The 15,762-nt window shown below is 42.5% G+C and overlaps 2 protein-coding genes across 4 annotated transcripts in view; one reads left to right on the top strand and one right to left on the bottom strand.

Moving 5' to 3' along the window:
- Positions 1-6,203, bottom strand: part of vps35 (VPS35 retromer complex component) — a 47,869-nt gene extending 41,666 nt beyond the window's left edge. The window contains exons 1-5 of one of the 2 annotated variants that reach the window (XM_063188779.1): positions 6,130-6,203; positions 3,247-3,333; positions 2,178-2,274; positions 1,129-1,252; positions 576-758 (exon numbers count right to left, since the gene is read on the bottom strand). In XM_063188779.1, coding sequence (XP_063044849.1) covers positions 576-758; positions 1,129-1,252; positions 2,178-2,274; positions 3,247-3,333; positions 6,130-6,132 — 494 coding nt within the window. In that variant the 5' untranslated portion in view covers positions 6,133-6,203. Of the gene's footprint in view, positions 1-575; positions 759-1,128; positions 1,253-2,177; positions 2,275-3,246; positions 3,346-6,129 lie in introns of both variants that reach the window. The other variant, XM_063188778.1, reaches the window with a different exon arrangement.
- A 314-nt stretch (positions 6,204-6,517) lies between these two features.
- orc6 (origin recognition complex, subunit 6) lies at positions 6,518-15,136 on the top strand. 2 transcript variants are annotated; one of them, XM_063189079.1, is made up of 7 exons: positions 6,518-6,644; positions 6,868-6,994; positions 7,108-7,271; positions 7,702-7,791; positions 8,847-8,956; positions 12,032-12,118; positions 14,095-15,136. In XM_063189079.1, the coding sequence occupies exons 1-7, from the start codon at positions 6,580-6,582 to the stop codon at positions 14,226-14,228; spliced, it is 777 nt and encodes a 258-aa protein (XP_063045149.1). In that variant the 5' UTR covers positions 6,518-6,579; the 3' UTR covers positions 14,229-15,136. The 2 variants fall into 2 exon arrangements, with proteins under 2 accessions (XP_063045149.1, XP_063045151.1); XM_063189081.1 differs by having other exon boundaries at positions 14,098-15,136.
- Positions 15,137-15,762: the final 626 nt, after the last annotated feature.

Genomic DNA, 15,762 nt, shown 5'->3' on the forward strand with positions numbered 1-15,762 from the left:
TTACATTTAGAAGAGGCCTGTTCTCCAGTATTTGACAGGATGTTCCTGTTATTAGAGTGTGATCCCATTTCAGTTTGTATAGAACTACACATATGTGGCAACAAGCTGTGTGAACAACCATGTTTGGTCTGACTGATATTTCTCTGCCTAGTGCAGAGCAAAGTGACACTACAAAGTCAGACTGTAATGCCGTGTCCAGACCAAGAGCGAACTACGCTGCCTAGTAGCGTGGGTAGCAGAAGAAGTTTCGCCTTGAATTCGCTGTATTCGCTCGAGACGCAGCATTGACATGTTTGATTCAGCTAATCACATAACGGCTCTGGCTTGACAGCCTGGGACATTCTGAGATATGAACGTTCCGATTGGTTTTCGCCGAACAGCGTCAGAGCGAATTCGCCTGCGATTAGATTTAGTTTAATCGTCAAAATTCGCTCTGGTCGCGCAAGAAGCTTCGCTCCTGGCGAATTCGCTTTGGTAGCGCAGGTCGCGCGCCCTCCATAGAGAAATAATGACTTCCATCGCTTCGTTCACTCCGTTCGCTCCTGGTCTGTAAACGGCATAACTAACTCTCTTACTCTGCCTGTTCGCCGTCGTCGGGCAGGATGTTGCGTGTGCACTGCAGCAGGTAGTTCCTGAGGAAAAGGCCTCGTAGCGGGTGCTGCACCCCCCGGCACATCTCCACCAGGTCCTTCAAGATGTCCTTACGCGACTGGGGGAAGGAGCGCACGTACACCACCCCCACCGTGATCAATAGGTACCTGCGGGTGGAACATCATTTTAAAAAAATGAACAGGCAGGTGAGTCGAGACAGCACACACAAATTAGATTCAAAACGTAGCAGTGTTGATAGTCAAAGAAATCATGGGTTAAGCTGGGAAAAACGGTGGAAGAATTCTGAAAACACACGGCATTATTTAAAGCAAAATCAAGCAAAATGCTTTTTAAAAATTCAATTAGTAACTTCACCCAATTCACCATACAACAAATTCTTCCTCTTTTTTCTTCTTTTTCTCAGAAGAATCCATATTCTGTGCTTTTAAACGAACATGCTTGTCAGGATGGAGACGACCCCAGGAAGTACTGGAGACGACCCCAGGAAGTACTTTACATAACCACTGTAGTACTTACAGCCTAGGAATGATGTTTCCTGCATACTGAACCAGCTCGTAGAGATCGGCCACCTTGCGTCCCTTGGCAAACTCATCGGTCAGGTAAACTTCCAGGTAGTGCAGCTCATCAGAGATGGCCATGTCTGCAGCGAGTGGTCAAGGTCGGTCACAAAGTGCATTCATTTTTGCCTCTTTTCCACTGCCGGTTTTCTGGTAGGCCTACAGCTCGACACAGCGCGACTCGGCCGCCACTTTTTACTTCATGATTGAGCTGTGTCCTGCCTATTTGAAAAGCAAAAAGTTGCAGCCGAATCGCGCTGTGTCGAGCTGTAGGCCTACCAGAAAACCAGCAGTGGAAAAGAGGCAAAAGTCTGAGTTTAGCAGAAGGGAGAAGAGTTGGGTTACTTAACCCTGTGCTAATGTACTTTAAAATATATGTATTTTAAAAAACATACTTAGCATCTGCAGTTATTGTTCAATATATTTCCTGTGCACTTTGTATCTGCTTTTGTTGTATGCTATGCGCATGTCCTCGATTGTAAGTTGCTTTGGATCTCTCATGCATATTAATATCTACAAATTCCGAGCTGTTCATAGTGCCCTATTTAGTGTAATTGTACATACTGAATAGCACACTCTGCTGTACTACATAGTATACCACTCACGAACACTCATACGCATAATGTATACCACTAGTGTACACATTATGCTTTCTTCCTGCACTTCTAGATTGATGGCAAACCACATTCTATTGTCCCGTATTAATCCCCAAACAATAGAGAAAAAGACAAACTTTAATCTAATCTAATGTAATCTAATTGCAAGTGCCCTGTCGTCCCACATCAGGGTAACAGTGGAGAAAGGGCCCTACTGTGTCTCTAACGGTAGGGCACTGGGCTGCTGCTCCAGCGACCCGGGTCTGATTCTGGCCCGGGTCATTTGCCAGTCCTTCCCCATCTCTCTCTCCCCAATCGTTTCCTGTCCCTCTCCTACTGTACTATCATAAAAAGACAACAATACCAAAAGAATATTGAAATTAATTTTTAAAAAGAAGTGGAGAAAGGATACAGAGCTCATAATAGCTTTTTGGGGAGAGCATGGAGGTCCTCAGCTCTCCCAACATGTTGGAGGCGTGCTTCAGGGCATCCATCAACTTGTTCTTGTCCTGAAAAGAGGACCAGTTACATCAGTTTGATATGGTATGAAGGTATGCTTCACAAACATAGTTTTATCTCTGCAAAGAACAGAAAAGGTCTGCATATTGCATGTGACTGCTGCAAATTGTATAAATATTGCAAATCAAGGAAACATTTGATCACAAGATCAGTCAGGCAATTGATAGTATCAGAGGGATCACATGACACCAACAGGCTTATCACTGTGATTATGCAGACAAACATTGCAAGTCAGCAAATATTACACAGACCTAGAAGTTTTTAGAGGCTTCTCAGGTTAAAAAATGATAAATAATTGTTTTTCATAGCATACATTAGGTGTAAGTTATAGAAGAAATAACATTGTTTGTTCCAACATTATATGATATTATATGTATATGGTAAAATTGACAGATCGGTCACATTATTTCGTCATGGCAAACTTAGCATAGACAAAAAAAAAAACATAGAAAGAGACTAGGGCTGTAACGATACACTAAACTCACGATTCGATTCGTATCACGATTTTTGACCTACGGTTCGATACACCACACGATTTTTAAAATGTATCTTTTTGATGAGCGTTTCTAGGTAAAATAAGTTACAAGTGGTTACTAAGAATTAAAAAAAAAAGCTTACAAATAATAATGATATTGATTTGAAGCTTGGAAGCACCATCACATCATGTCATGTGGTTGTTTTCTGAATTGAAGGGTAACAGAACTTTGAAAGGGTGTATCACGATACTGCCTTCTTGTATCGCGATACAGTATCTTGACCGTGTGTATCACGATTTCTCACTTCGATACAATATTGCTACAGCCCTAAAAGAGACACATCCACCCACATGAAACATCAGGGTGCTGGACAAAGGCATTAACTCTGAATAAACATAAAATAAAAAGATGCAACAAAAGGGCTCCCATCAAATTTCTTTCCAAGTGGCTGCGCATTTTATTTACTCATTTCAAAGGCGAACTCACCAGGCATCGTTTCATCTGGAAAGACTGCACCTTGACGGCCTGCACCGCCTCGTCCAACAGCTTCTCCTGCTCATCTTGAGGCGACTGCTGCGTAGTTGGCTAGGAAGAAGCCAGGCAAGAGATCAGCAAGAATGGAGACACAATGCAATGGGGGTGCTGTGATGGGGCACACTGCACTAAGGCAGGCAAGAGATCAGCAAGAATGGAGACACAATGCAATGGGGGTGCTGTGATGGGCAAGAGATCAGCAAGAATGGAGACACGATGGGGGTGCTGTGATGGGGCACACTACACTAAGTTTTGGCAAAGGACGCGCTCAACTTCTTGGAAAAACGAAAGTCTTTGGGTGCGAGATAAAAAGTATCAACTTAAGGAAGAAAAATCCGCACTCACAAAACTGCGTCTCATTATTTATTTATATTTACCACCAAGTCCAAAAAGCTAACGCGTTTCGGCTATCAAGCCTTCATCAGTGCGTGGTACCACACGCAAGAATGGAGACACAATGGGGGTGCTGTGATGGGGCGCACTGCACTAAGGCATCCGTCTGACCACATATGGGTTTGAATAACCATGGGGACCCAGGTTGAGTCCGACCCCAGTCATTTCACAGCCCTACCCCATCTCTCTCTCTCTCTCTCTCTCTCTCTCTCTCTCTCTCTCTCTCTCTCTCTCTCTCTCTCTCTCTCTCTCTCTCTCTCTCTCTCTCTCTCTCTGCATTTTACTGCATTGCGTGAGTGTGTGTCAGGGCTTGACATTAACTTTCTCGCTTGCCGGCCACTGTGGCTAGTGGTTTTCCTGAGTCCCTAGCCATCCAGCTATTCTACTAGCCAAAAATTCGATTTTTTTTATCATCATGCTGTATCTAACCTCAGAAGATGAGGTGCTTAAAGCAAGAAGATGAGTGCATGGGTTTCTACATTGAAATAAAGCAAACAAATAGAAACTGAGTAACTTAACTGATCTTTTTCTTGAACTTAAATACGACACAGGGGGCAACGTTCAGAATATACACTATTCTGATATGTCATACCATAGAATAAGCTACCTGTCAAATTGGCTAGTGACACTGAAATTGTTACCAGCCACAGCCAAGTTTTACCAGCATTTGACCGGTTGGCAGGTGCCAGTGTCAAGCCCTGGTGTGTGTGTGTGTGTGTGTGTGTGTGTGTGTGTGTGTGTGTGTGTGTGTGTGTGTGTGTGTGTGTGTGTGTGTGTGTGTGTGTGTGTGTGTGTGTGTGTGTGAGAGAGAGAGAGAGAGAGAGATTATTGTCAATGTCTTATACACACAGTTTAGTGTAATTACACATCAGTGGATACTGGTCAAGCACAATTTCAAACGTATGTTATGTACTAACCCTGTTATATAGATTTTTGACAATGAAGTATACTTCACTTGACTTGACTTGACCCAATGGTTTGCTTATTGGCTGGCCGCCTGGTAGCCAACTAAACCCTTCCCAGAAAAGAACCTCAAGACCATGAATACAAACGAAATAGATGAAGAGTATTATGGGCGGCCCACCAGGCTACTCTCTTGTCATAATCTCTACTGTCCTATCCTCAATAAAGCCACAAACAACAAAGCCCATAAAAAAGTGAAGACATAAGAATCGACAGGCACATGACACATACCACCTTCAGAAGGGACAGCACCTGTGATACTACATTTCATCAAGCCACTGTTGTATAGGGGCATATGGAGCACAGGCATTAAGAGTAGGCCTACATGGGCGTTCTTGTTATTATTACTTTGCGAAGCTGTATACAGTTCTTGTACTTGAACCCAGAATGATGATAACTATTATAGAAAGTCAACAGGCATAATACCCTAGACGTGTCCATTGGTTTCAAGATGCAGAAAGGTTGGTACACAAGTCCATTTTTGCTTGAGACTACATTGGTAGGTGATTTTTAGTTCAAGCATAATACATTGACCAGCATCATATAGGTATAGGTGTGTGTGTGTGTGTGTGTGTGGGGGGGGGGGGTGTTGTTAATTGACAGCCGTGCATACAAGGTGCCCATCACGTGCATCTCGTGCATTAATAGCCTTCATTCCTCCCTCTCTTCCTTCCTCTCTCATGAATGAGAGATGCAGTTTACTTCTCTGTCCAACAGAAAAACTGTGGCTACTATACTGAGCCTTTGGATACGATTCACACACTGATTATCTCCAGGACAACTGAACATAACTGTGCTGCTCTCTCGTGCCTGATTATGCCATGAATAAGACTGGATTCTTTAGCAGCTAATACCTACACACTTGTCAGCTGTTCAGTACGGAATGTTTGCTAGCTTACACCCACCAGTGACAGGTCGCGAGGGTCCAAGTTATTTGCACACCGTTTACCATCCGATTTATACTTGTGAAGAATACATCGCATGTGGTACATGCGCACATCACATATTAGACAACACGCGTAATACATGGGCTGATCACCGAGACATTTTAAATGCCCACCATCAGTTTTGGGGTTGGGGGTGAAAACATCTAGCCCGCTAGTGTGCAAATCAAGTTAGCTAGCTGTGTCGCGAGCGGAATGAAGCCATATATTGCTGATTGGCGAACAAATATGGAATATGCTAATAGAATACAATACACCAGACACCAAACAAGCCAACATGATATTGGTAACTGCAGTAATACATAACCCCCAGACGCCGAATACATCAAAAGCTTACAAGAAACAGAGCTAGCAACCGCTAATATTAGCTACCAAACTGGGCCTTGCCATCACCTGCCACAGTGCATAACTAGACAGAGACCTCCATTTGACAGAAATGCTGGGGCAATCATGCAACAAGCAATAGTAAACACATATGTATCTCTAAAACAACCAAAACGGGGCGTTAATGGCATATTTTCATTGCATTACTTACCATGATTATCTAGTATGTTTCAGGAAACAGTTATTACCCAGTCATGTGACTGATGGCAGTTCACTGGGCCTCCTCCTCGTAAGCCTAGCTGATTGGTTGTGCAACAGAGTGATGACTGAAAATATTGTTTTCCATTGGTGCAAACATTTGTACTGCAGAATGTCTAGCTATGTAGGCAAGAAACGATATATGTCATGGAGTAATGTCACAGCTACATTTACATGACAGGTGCACTTTTGATGTTGTAATAACTTGTTTAGCCTGTTGTCTTCCAAGTTAATGAAAACATCTATGGAAATAAATAATTGGAAACGCCCACCTTGAATGAGACCAATCAGATCGAAGAACGTCACACGTACGTACCAGAGCCGTGCGTCATATTGTCAAATTTCCCGCGAAGAACCAAGTTGCTGGTGTATGTGAAAGATTAATTCGTACTGAACAACAATAATGGACAAGGACATGTTCACTAGACTTGCTTCAAAAATGGGCATAACATCCCCTAAGATACTACGGTGAGTACACTCGTGTGTCGGTATGGTGATTGTTCTTGGTACGAAAACCAGCAAGCACTTTGTTTTTAAAGGGACATTCTGCTAGCAAATGCCACGAAGTTAGCTTGAGAATGTTCAGCAGTCAACGTATTGGAGCCATTTCCATCCGATAAATAGCAAGTCGACGCGACGTCTTCGTGCAAAACACATGTACTATTGATTATCGCTTTGTTTGACATTGCAGCCAAGCAGAGGAATACATGCGGTTGGCTCAGGTTAAATGCCCCGGCCTTGGCAACAGCTCAGCCACCAGCAAAGCTGTCATATGTCTGGAGCTTGCAGCAACATCTCTAAAGTTTCCCCTTGACAAGGTAATTTTCAGTGGTTCAGTTAGTTAAGTTAAGTTGACCCTATTTCTGTATAGTCTGCCGCGTAACTGAAGATGGATCTGAGTGTAACACGTCTGTTCTTTTGTGTTGATAAGGAGTATGCTGTCAAATTATCTGGGATAAATAAGAAGATCTACCAGAGCAGTTTCAAGTCTTTGGAGTGTATGCTGGGGCTTAACGCAAACATGAGCCTCAGAGACCTGGCTGTCCAATACGGATGCATGGACGCAGTCAAAGTTGCTGATCAGATTCTTGAACGGTGAGGATTTGTAGTAAAACTCGTCGTCTTCTGTGTGTGTGTGTGTGTGTGTGTGTGTGTGTGTGTGTGTGTGTGTGTGTGTACGCACGCACGCACGCATGCATGGTGATTGTTTTTAAAGTCAAGGGAGAACTCTACTATGAACAGTCTATTTGATCACTGTGGTTCCAGTTGTGTATCATGCCTGAGTAACTTTGCAGCTGTTAAATGTATGTGGAAACTCAATTCTTAATTGTGGGCGCTTTGAAAGGGCCACCCATTCATCAGATATTACCAGATTCAAATTTGTAAGGTGTCATTGTAAAGCTTAGAATCTACAGCATTAGAATATATGATTAACTTAATATGCCCATGGCTTACTTGTTCCCTGTTTTGTGATGGCTTGTCGAATATAGTTGCTGACTACATCCTTCCTGTCCTCCATTCACAGCTATGAACAGAGCTTACCTGCTGCCCAGCAACAAGACCTGGATCTGTCAAAACCGCTCTTCACAACTGCTGCGCTGGTCACAGCATGCAAGTAAGGCCGGCATTTCATTTATTTACTTACTTTGTGTTGTATTGTTATTATGCAGAAAAGATTGATAGTAGGCTAACAAGTTAGTTACAGTAAAAACATCAGGCCTGCATGGCCTGCAGGCCTCTCTGATCTGATGAAGACTGTTGAGGTCGAAACGTAATCCTGCCATGAAACCATAAAATACAGCAAAAAGGATTTTAAGTGTGCGGACTTCTCACTTTGAAAACTACAGTTGGCCTTCATCCTGCACCTTTTCCTGGGATATGCACAATCCTCTCCTTCAAGTGCATGGTCTGCTCAAGCAATTTTTTCAAAATCACTAAACAACAGATTGAACATGCAGTACACCATGACTCCTATACAAAACACTGATATCATTGCATGGATGCATTGACCAAGGAAAGACGATGGGTTCAATATCTCGCAAAAGCGTAATTCTAAAGTCATTTTCTCATTTGTAATCGGGATGGTGAGCGAAGAGTAGTCCCTCAAAAGTTGTTGAGTCTGGACTGACAGCAGAGAAACTTTATTGGTTTCTCTACCGAGGCGGGGCATCAGGGAAACTTGAGGCCACACGCATAGGCCAAAGACGGTAGTCTGCACTGGACAAACTTTTGTGACACACACACACACGGTTGGCATTCTATGTACACGTAGGTCATGTAGACTGGCTGTTGTTGAACAAAATTGTGTTTCTAAAGGTTTTCAAAAAATGTTTGGTACACGAAAAGTGATCCATTGCTGCATTCAAATTGCAACTAAATGACAGACAGCCAGAGCACATGAAAGTCCTTGTGCACAAGTCTTCAGCAATACAGGTACAGGTGTAAGGCAGGAAAACTTGTAAATGCTGAAAGTTCAGAAAACACGGCACACTGAATACTGTTTATTATTATTATTATTATCATTATTTCTTGGAGCGAACAACGCATTTTGCTACAATAAATAAAAAAAGAACAGTATTCAGTGTGCAGTGTTTTCTGAGCTTTTAGTATTGACATAGCCAGAGCACTTGAGATGGACACTAAAAAGGATTGCTTTGCGTTGTCTTATAGGTGCATGAAAATCAAAGTTGACCGGAAACTGACCGGGGCATCGGGGGTGAAGAAGGGCATCTTTGACAGGCTATGCACTCAGCTGCACACCATAGGACAACGCATCTGCAGTAAGTATTGCTCTGTTTTCAGTTGGTGTAGTCTTGACCAAAATAAATTTCTGTGACGCTGAAGAAGGCTTAAGGGCTCTGCATACTTCACGTGCGCACTTTGGCGCGTTTGGCGCGAGAACCATCAATGACGTCATCACTTGCGCCAGACTATTCATACTTCAAACAGGCTTTCGCTCGCATTTTCGGAAGTGCCCTCTGCTGTTCATGAGAGAAACTGCAGTATCAAGTCAAGTCAAGTCAAGTTTATTGTCAATTTCTTTACATGCACTGGTCATACAAAGAATTTGAAATTGCGTTTCTTGCTCTCCCATGCAGACATAGACTAATCTAGGTAAGGACATAGACAGTATAGACATAGACAGTACTCATACATGGACATAAGACAGTATGGACGTAGACATTGCTCATACAGACATTTGAAGTGCAAGACTGGACAACAGAAGACTTGTAGAGAACATACATTAAGAGGAGGTATTTTGTTGTGCTTTTTCTAAAAGTCCTTTATAGCGTTCTGACATAGTAATTGTAGCATTTGAAGAAAATAAATAATTAAAAAAGGTTTATTAAATACACCAGCAGCAGTATGTGTGTGTGTGTGTGTGTGTTTGTATGTGTTTTGTGTGCGTGCGTGTGTGTGTGTGTGTGTGTGTGTGTGTGTGTGTGTGTGTGTGTGTGTGTGTGTGTTTAGTGCAGGTAGAAAGTGCGGTGTGCGTCTGTGTGTGTGTCTGTGTACTTGTGCGTGTGCGTGTGCGTGTGCGTGTGCGTGTGCGTGTGCGTGTGTGTGTGTGAGTATGAGTTGTGTGTCAGTGTGTGTATGTTTGGGTTTAGTGCAGAAAGTGCGGTGTGCGTGTGTGTGTGTGTGTGTGTGTGTGTGTGTGTGTGTGTGTGTGTGTGTGTGTGTGTGTGTGTGTGTGTGCATGTTTTGAGTTAGTGCAGGTTGAAAGTTCAGTCACAGATGTAGTAGTGCAGGTGGAATGTTCAGTCGCAGATATGGTGGTGGGGATGAGGGGGGGGGGGAGCGTTGTCAGTGGCCTGGCTGGCTAGAGGCTGACAGTGAAGGGAGAGTGGGTTGAGTGTTCAGTATCTTGATTGCTTGATGCATCGTGCTGCTTGCAAGCCTGGTGGTACGGGAACGGAGGCGCCTGTACCTCTTTCCAGAGGGCAGGAGGCTGAACAGTTTGTGTGCAGGGTGGCTTGTGTCTTTGATGATCATCAGTGCTTTCCGGGTGAGGCGTGCGGTGTAAATGTCCTGCAGGGAGAGGAGTGGTACTCCAATGATCTTCTTCGCTGTGTTCACAACACGCTGGAGTGTCTTCCTGTTTTTCTCCGTGCAGCTTCCTCCCCACACTGTGATGCAGCTGGACACGACGCTCTCTATGGTTCCTCTGTAGAATGTTGTCATGATGGAGGGTGTAGCACTTGCCTTCTTTAGTTTGCGCAAGAAGTAGAGACGCTGATGGGCCTTCTTCGCCAGTGATGTAGTGTTGGTGGTCCAAGAGAGGTCGTCGCTGATGTGCACTCCAAGGAACTTGGTGCTGCTCACTCTCTCCACAGCATCACCGTCGATGGTCAGTGGTGGCAGTTGTTTTTGGACCCTCTGAAAGTTGACGACAATCTCCTTGGTCTTGTTGACATTCAGCAGGAGGTTGTTGTCTTTGCACCATCTGGCCAGCAGGTCTACTTCTTCTCTGGCCAGATGGTGCAAAGACAACAACCTCCTGCTGAATGTCAACAAGACCAAGGAGATTGTCGTCAACTTTCAGAGGGTCCAAAAACAACTGCCACCACTGACCATCGACGGTGATGCTGTGGAGAGAGTGAGCAGCACCAAGTTCCTTGGAGTGCACATCAGCGACGACCTCTCTTGGACCACCAACACTACATCACTGGCGAAGTGATGTATCCTTCGCAACTCGCAGCGCGTGGGTTCTACGGATGTATAAAATAGAAAGCCAAACACGGCTGCTGTAGGGCTACTGAACGTCTGACTCGTGACTTACCACATTGAAACATAGATTTTTGTTGTAGCCTACATTGCCAGATCATTCCAAGACCATGTGAGAGCATTGTTCTGGCGGCAGAATTTATAAATAGATCGCCGAACACAACGTGCTTCTGAACAAAGTAAACAATTGTTTCACTGAACAACATTTAAGGGAGAAGATAAAATAACTCTCTAGGACATTTTATTATCCTCAAAATGATGCAGAATCCATTCTGTAGTAGCCTACAGTAGCTGTAGCCTCTCTTCGCAACTCCTGCTTTGTCTGCCTACCTACATGGTCGCTGGTGGCGCACGCCAAGTTACAAAAAATGTGGGGTGCACGAACTCGCGCCACGGCTGCTCGCGCCACGGCGTGTGACGTCATTTTGGGTCACGTGACGGCGCGCGCCATCGTCGCGAGTGAAGTATGAAGGAGGGTAGCGCCAGTCACGCCAAGTATGAATCCCCCTTTAGGCCGAAACGTCTGTCTGTCTGCCATGCTAACCCAGTATTAAAACTGCAAGAAACTGATCCGGGAGTGCGACTTTTTTACTATACATGAACTTTGCTGTTTGCTCGCACCCAAAGACCTTGTAAGAAACTTTTCGGAGTTGAGCGCACTTTCTCTACTAAAACTGTAGCATTTTCTTTGACCTTTTTTATAATCAAGATTCTATGAACATACTCATGAAGGCTTATAAGGCATTTATTAAGGATTTATCTTTGAGGCATGAAAGAGCTACATAATATCATAAGATGTGTTCCAAGTAATGCATTAACTTTTTTAGTTCCTGGATGAAAAGTTTGACCAGAGAACGAATTCCACACCTTGACCACTTGGTGACAGTGCAAGAACTCGTGCTTCTAATGCTTTAAACTGTCCACGTACAACATGTTAAGTATTTTAAATATGTGATCATTTTCTGGGTTGTGTTTCTGGAAAGTGCAGTTGTTAACCAGTTAGCTACTTGGATAGTTGCCAATGGGAAATTGCATTGGAAACAACAAAGTAGCAAACGTAGTTAGCAACTACAGTTTTGAGAAATGCACCTCTGATGGCTTATGAATTATCTTATCGCAACCTGTAGGTGAAACTACATCAGCGAAGGAGACGGCGAAGAAGGGGCAGAAAAGGCAGAAGACTCTAACAGAGATCTTGGAACAACAACAGGAAGGTAAACAGTCTTCCCTTATGCACTTGAATTGTATTGCTTTGCAATAACCAGGGGGGTATACTAAGAACAGGGGTTATACTAAGAACATGGTTAAGTAATAAACCAGGCTGGTGGTAAGTAGTGTTGCACCGATACCATTTTTTGGCCCCGATACCAGATACTTGGCTGTGCAGTATCGGCCGATACCGATACCACCCTATTTTAAATGTATATATATGAATGGCTGTAGTGCATACTACTTGGATGTAAAATAGTTGCATGGCTTTGTCAGGCTGCTGCCTACCTTTGTGAAACAGGAAAAAGACTAATACTAAGTGAATCAAGCAAAACTTTTAATACTTTTCAAATACCTCTATGAAATAACTAATTTCAAGGCTGTTTAAGTGTCATACAAGCACCTGGAAATGGTATCGGTGCCCTATGTTTGGAACTCGCCGATACCGATACCACCATTTTAGTACCGATCCACTGATACTGGTATCGGTATCGGTGCAACACTAGTGGTAAGTCTGCTAATGGATAGCCCACAGGTGTCATTTAGTTAAGGAGATGAGGACTCCAGGCTCTTGCATTAGATGAGTACGGTGGCGGGAACATAGTTATATGTTATGGCTACCTTGGTGCCTCAGGTCCTTGTCAGTTTGCTTTTATCAGTGGAACAATGAACCTTATGAGGTGATGAAGTTATGAAGTTTGTTGAGATATTTTACTGAAAAAAATGTGAGGTCTTCTGTCACAGTTGAAGCACACAAGAGGACGGGTGCTGAAATGGGCCAACAACTCACATTTTAGAAGCAAATCCACTTTAGAATGGCTTCATAACAATGAAATGCACATTCTGCAATAGCCCAGTCAAAAGCCCTGACAAAAACAAATGAAATAGGGCTGGCATGAAATAGGGCTGCACGATTATGATTTTGACCAAAATAATCGTGATTATGATTTTTTCCATAATCACGATTATTAATCACGATTATTGATTTTTGCTGATTTTTTTGAAAATTATAACAAGATGAAATATAACCAAGAATGAATTACATACGGGATGAGCAAAATAAAATGAATTGTAATAATTATGTAAAGGCAATAGCATGAAACTTAGGTGGACAGATTTCTGGCCAGAAACACCAGCCTGTCAGTATGTTCTGGCTTCAAGGATGCTCTCAAATGTAGGTCACTATTGCCACGATTAAATCACGATTAAAATCATGAGTTCGATTTCACTATTTTATCACGATTTTGATTATTTTTCGATTAATTGTGCAGCCCTAGCATGAAATCAAGAAAGCTATTCACTCCAGACATCCCAGAAACCTATGACTGTATGTTCCTAAAACCACCCTAAATATTTGTTCCCAATGCTGTGTAGATATGAGAGGCATACATTCGAAAACAAATGTTTAAGATGTTTTTTAAGAACATATTTGGAAATGCCCATATAGACTGCCATTGAAAAGCCAATTGAGACAAACATTGAAGACAACTCAGAAAAGGGGCTCAATGTTCAAAATAGTGCATTTTGTCCTTTAAAGATGAACATTGGTTTATGTACTTGGCAGTGCAGTGACTTCCTGATGCCAGGTTCCCCCCTGTCCCCGCTGCTGTCATGAGCTGATAATGAGAAGACTGGACAAGAGTGGGTGTGGGAGGTGTTGGGATATTATGATACACGTGTTGCTGGGGTTTTTTTTCTTTTTTTTTTCTCTTTACAATATTACTGAGTGCATCTCTAGTTAACTTGCACTGGCATTTATGATATTAAGAGTAGTTTTGATCGGTTCCTTCTAACACATTTGAATTGGCACGTGGACTTGTTGAGCTAACACCCTTTCAATCTTCACACATTGAATAGCGATTAAAATGTGTTGAAAGAAACTGTGATTGCTGTCTGAATTTATAACCAGTGTGGGTAGGTCAGATGAATATATTCAGGAGGTGTTAAGCTCACACGTTCATTGTCTTCTCTTCCCCTCTAGCAGAGGAGGACTTGCCAACCTCACCGAAGCAAAAGAAGGATGAGGAGGCTGAAGGGGGTGCGAAGGAGGACTATGAAGAATGGAAGAGAAAAATATTAGAAAATGCTCTCAAATCAAAGACGGCAGAAGCCTGAAAGTCTAGTTTTATGTCCTCAGACTGTGTCATGTACTCCTCATGCACTGTGTCCATGCTTGGTTATGAACACAAAGGGAGGGACTCATCGTTCATCACACCCCCTTGTGGTGAAGTCCAGTAATGTGCACGAGTCACTGTGAGTGCATCTTAATATGCGACCTTGCCTCCTCCACTTGCCTCCTCCACTCGCTTCTCGTCATGATGACATCACTGACAATAGCATTATATTTCAATATCTTGCAAAAGCTCAATTGTAGAGTCTTTTTCTCGTTTGCAATTGGGATGGTGAATGAAAAACAGTCCCTCAAAAGTTGCTGTGGCTAGGCTGACAGCTGGGAAACTTTATCGTTTTCTCCACGGAGGAGGGGCCAGGAGGCGGGGCGAGGAGACAAGCGCAAGTGGAGGAGGCAAGGTCGCATATTAAGACGCACTCAATGGGAGTTGTTTTCACTTCCTGATTTGTGCTTCAATTCTTTCTGATGTTTACGCAATTATGGTTTTAATATGAAAATGTGAAGAGTTGGGTCAAGTTGAAGTTTTGTTGTGGTGTTTCAACTTTGTATATACTATAGATGCCATGTAAGGACAGGTGATTATTATTATTTTTGTATCTGTTTTTAATGAGCTCACCAAACCTTTACTATTTTTAGTACTAGTACCCTGTAAATAATTCCAGGTATTTGATTTAGTAAAATGGGAATGTTGAATTGGTGTCCATCTGAATTTATAGCAGTCATTACGCTCAGATTAATTTACTGGAGGCTGTAGGTCTTAATCAAATGAACGGATGCACATCGATGGACATAAGATGAAGGTTTCAAAACATCTTTGAAAGATGTGTGTAAAATCCCTCATTTGCTCAGTTCTTTGAGTTTCGTTTTTAATAAAGTTATTTTACAATTCTGACTAATGGTCGTATTGAATGTAGAAGCCACACATTAATACATGTATTTACACTATTACATATCGATGCAGTTAATTATATTCCTACAATGGTGTAACAATATAATTACATACATACAAAATAGCATCACTATAACTAGTAACATGAAAGACAATGGATGGTCTCTTTTCTCAAGTTAGCTGCTTTGTCAGGATGAGTTTCCCCAACAATTTAACCATAAAGACAAACTAAACAACTTCAAATTCATTAAATTCTGTCATGGTTCCTACAATCGACGGTAGGGCAGTGCATTTGGTGATACACCTCACAATAACCCTGGGAAAAAAATTGAAGCATTGAATTATTTCTCACATTACAGTATAGGTATCCCACATCTAACAATGCAACTACTAACCCTGAATAAAGATGTAGCCTTACATGATTACTGACCAAGTTGCACTGAACACCATTATCCACTTTATTGAAGGTCCCTCTGCAGTTTGAGGAGAAATAACCACACTTGAATGTTTTATCTTCTTTTTTTTATTTCTCATATCCAAAGCAGAATTAATGAGCTGTCTTTCTTTCTATATGTCAAACGAACCTTTCAAATAGACAGCCAGGTATAGAACAATTTAAAACGTTGAAA

This window comes from Engraulis encrasicolus, chromosome 22 (genome assembly GCF_034702125.1).
Source record: "Engraulis encrasicolus isolate BLACKSEA-1 chromosome 22, IST_EnEncr_1.0, whole genome shotgun sequence".
NCBI lineage: Eukaryota > Metazoa > Chordata > Actinopteri > Clupeiformes > Engraulidae > Engraulis > Engraulis encrasicolus.

What these genes read in the sequence shown, in the direction of transcription:
- orc6 (XM_063189079.1), top strand. Translation starts at nt 6,580, where the DNA reads ATGGACAAGGACATGTTCACTAGACTTGCTTCAAAAATGGGCATAACA. An exon ending in GCTGATCAGATTCTTGAACG is followed by an intron (nt 7,272 to 7,701) that starts GTGAGGATTTGT and finishes CTCCATTCACAG; the next exon opens with CTATGAACAGAGCTTACCTG. An exon ending in CATAGGACAACGCATCTGCA is followed by an intron (nt 8,957 to 12,031) that starts GTAAGTATTGCT and finishes CGCAACCTGTAG; the next exon opens with GTGAAACTACATCAGCGAAG.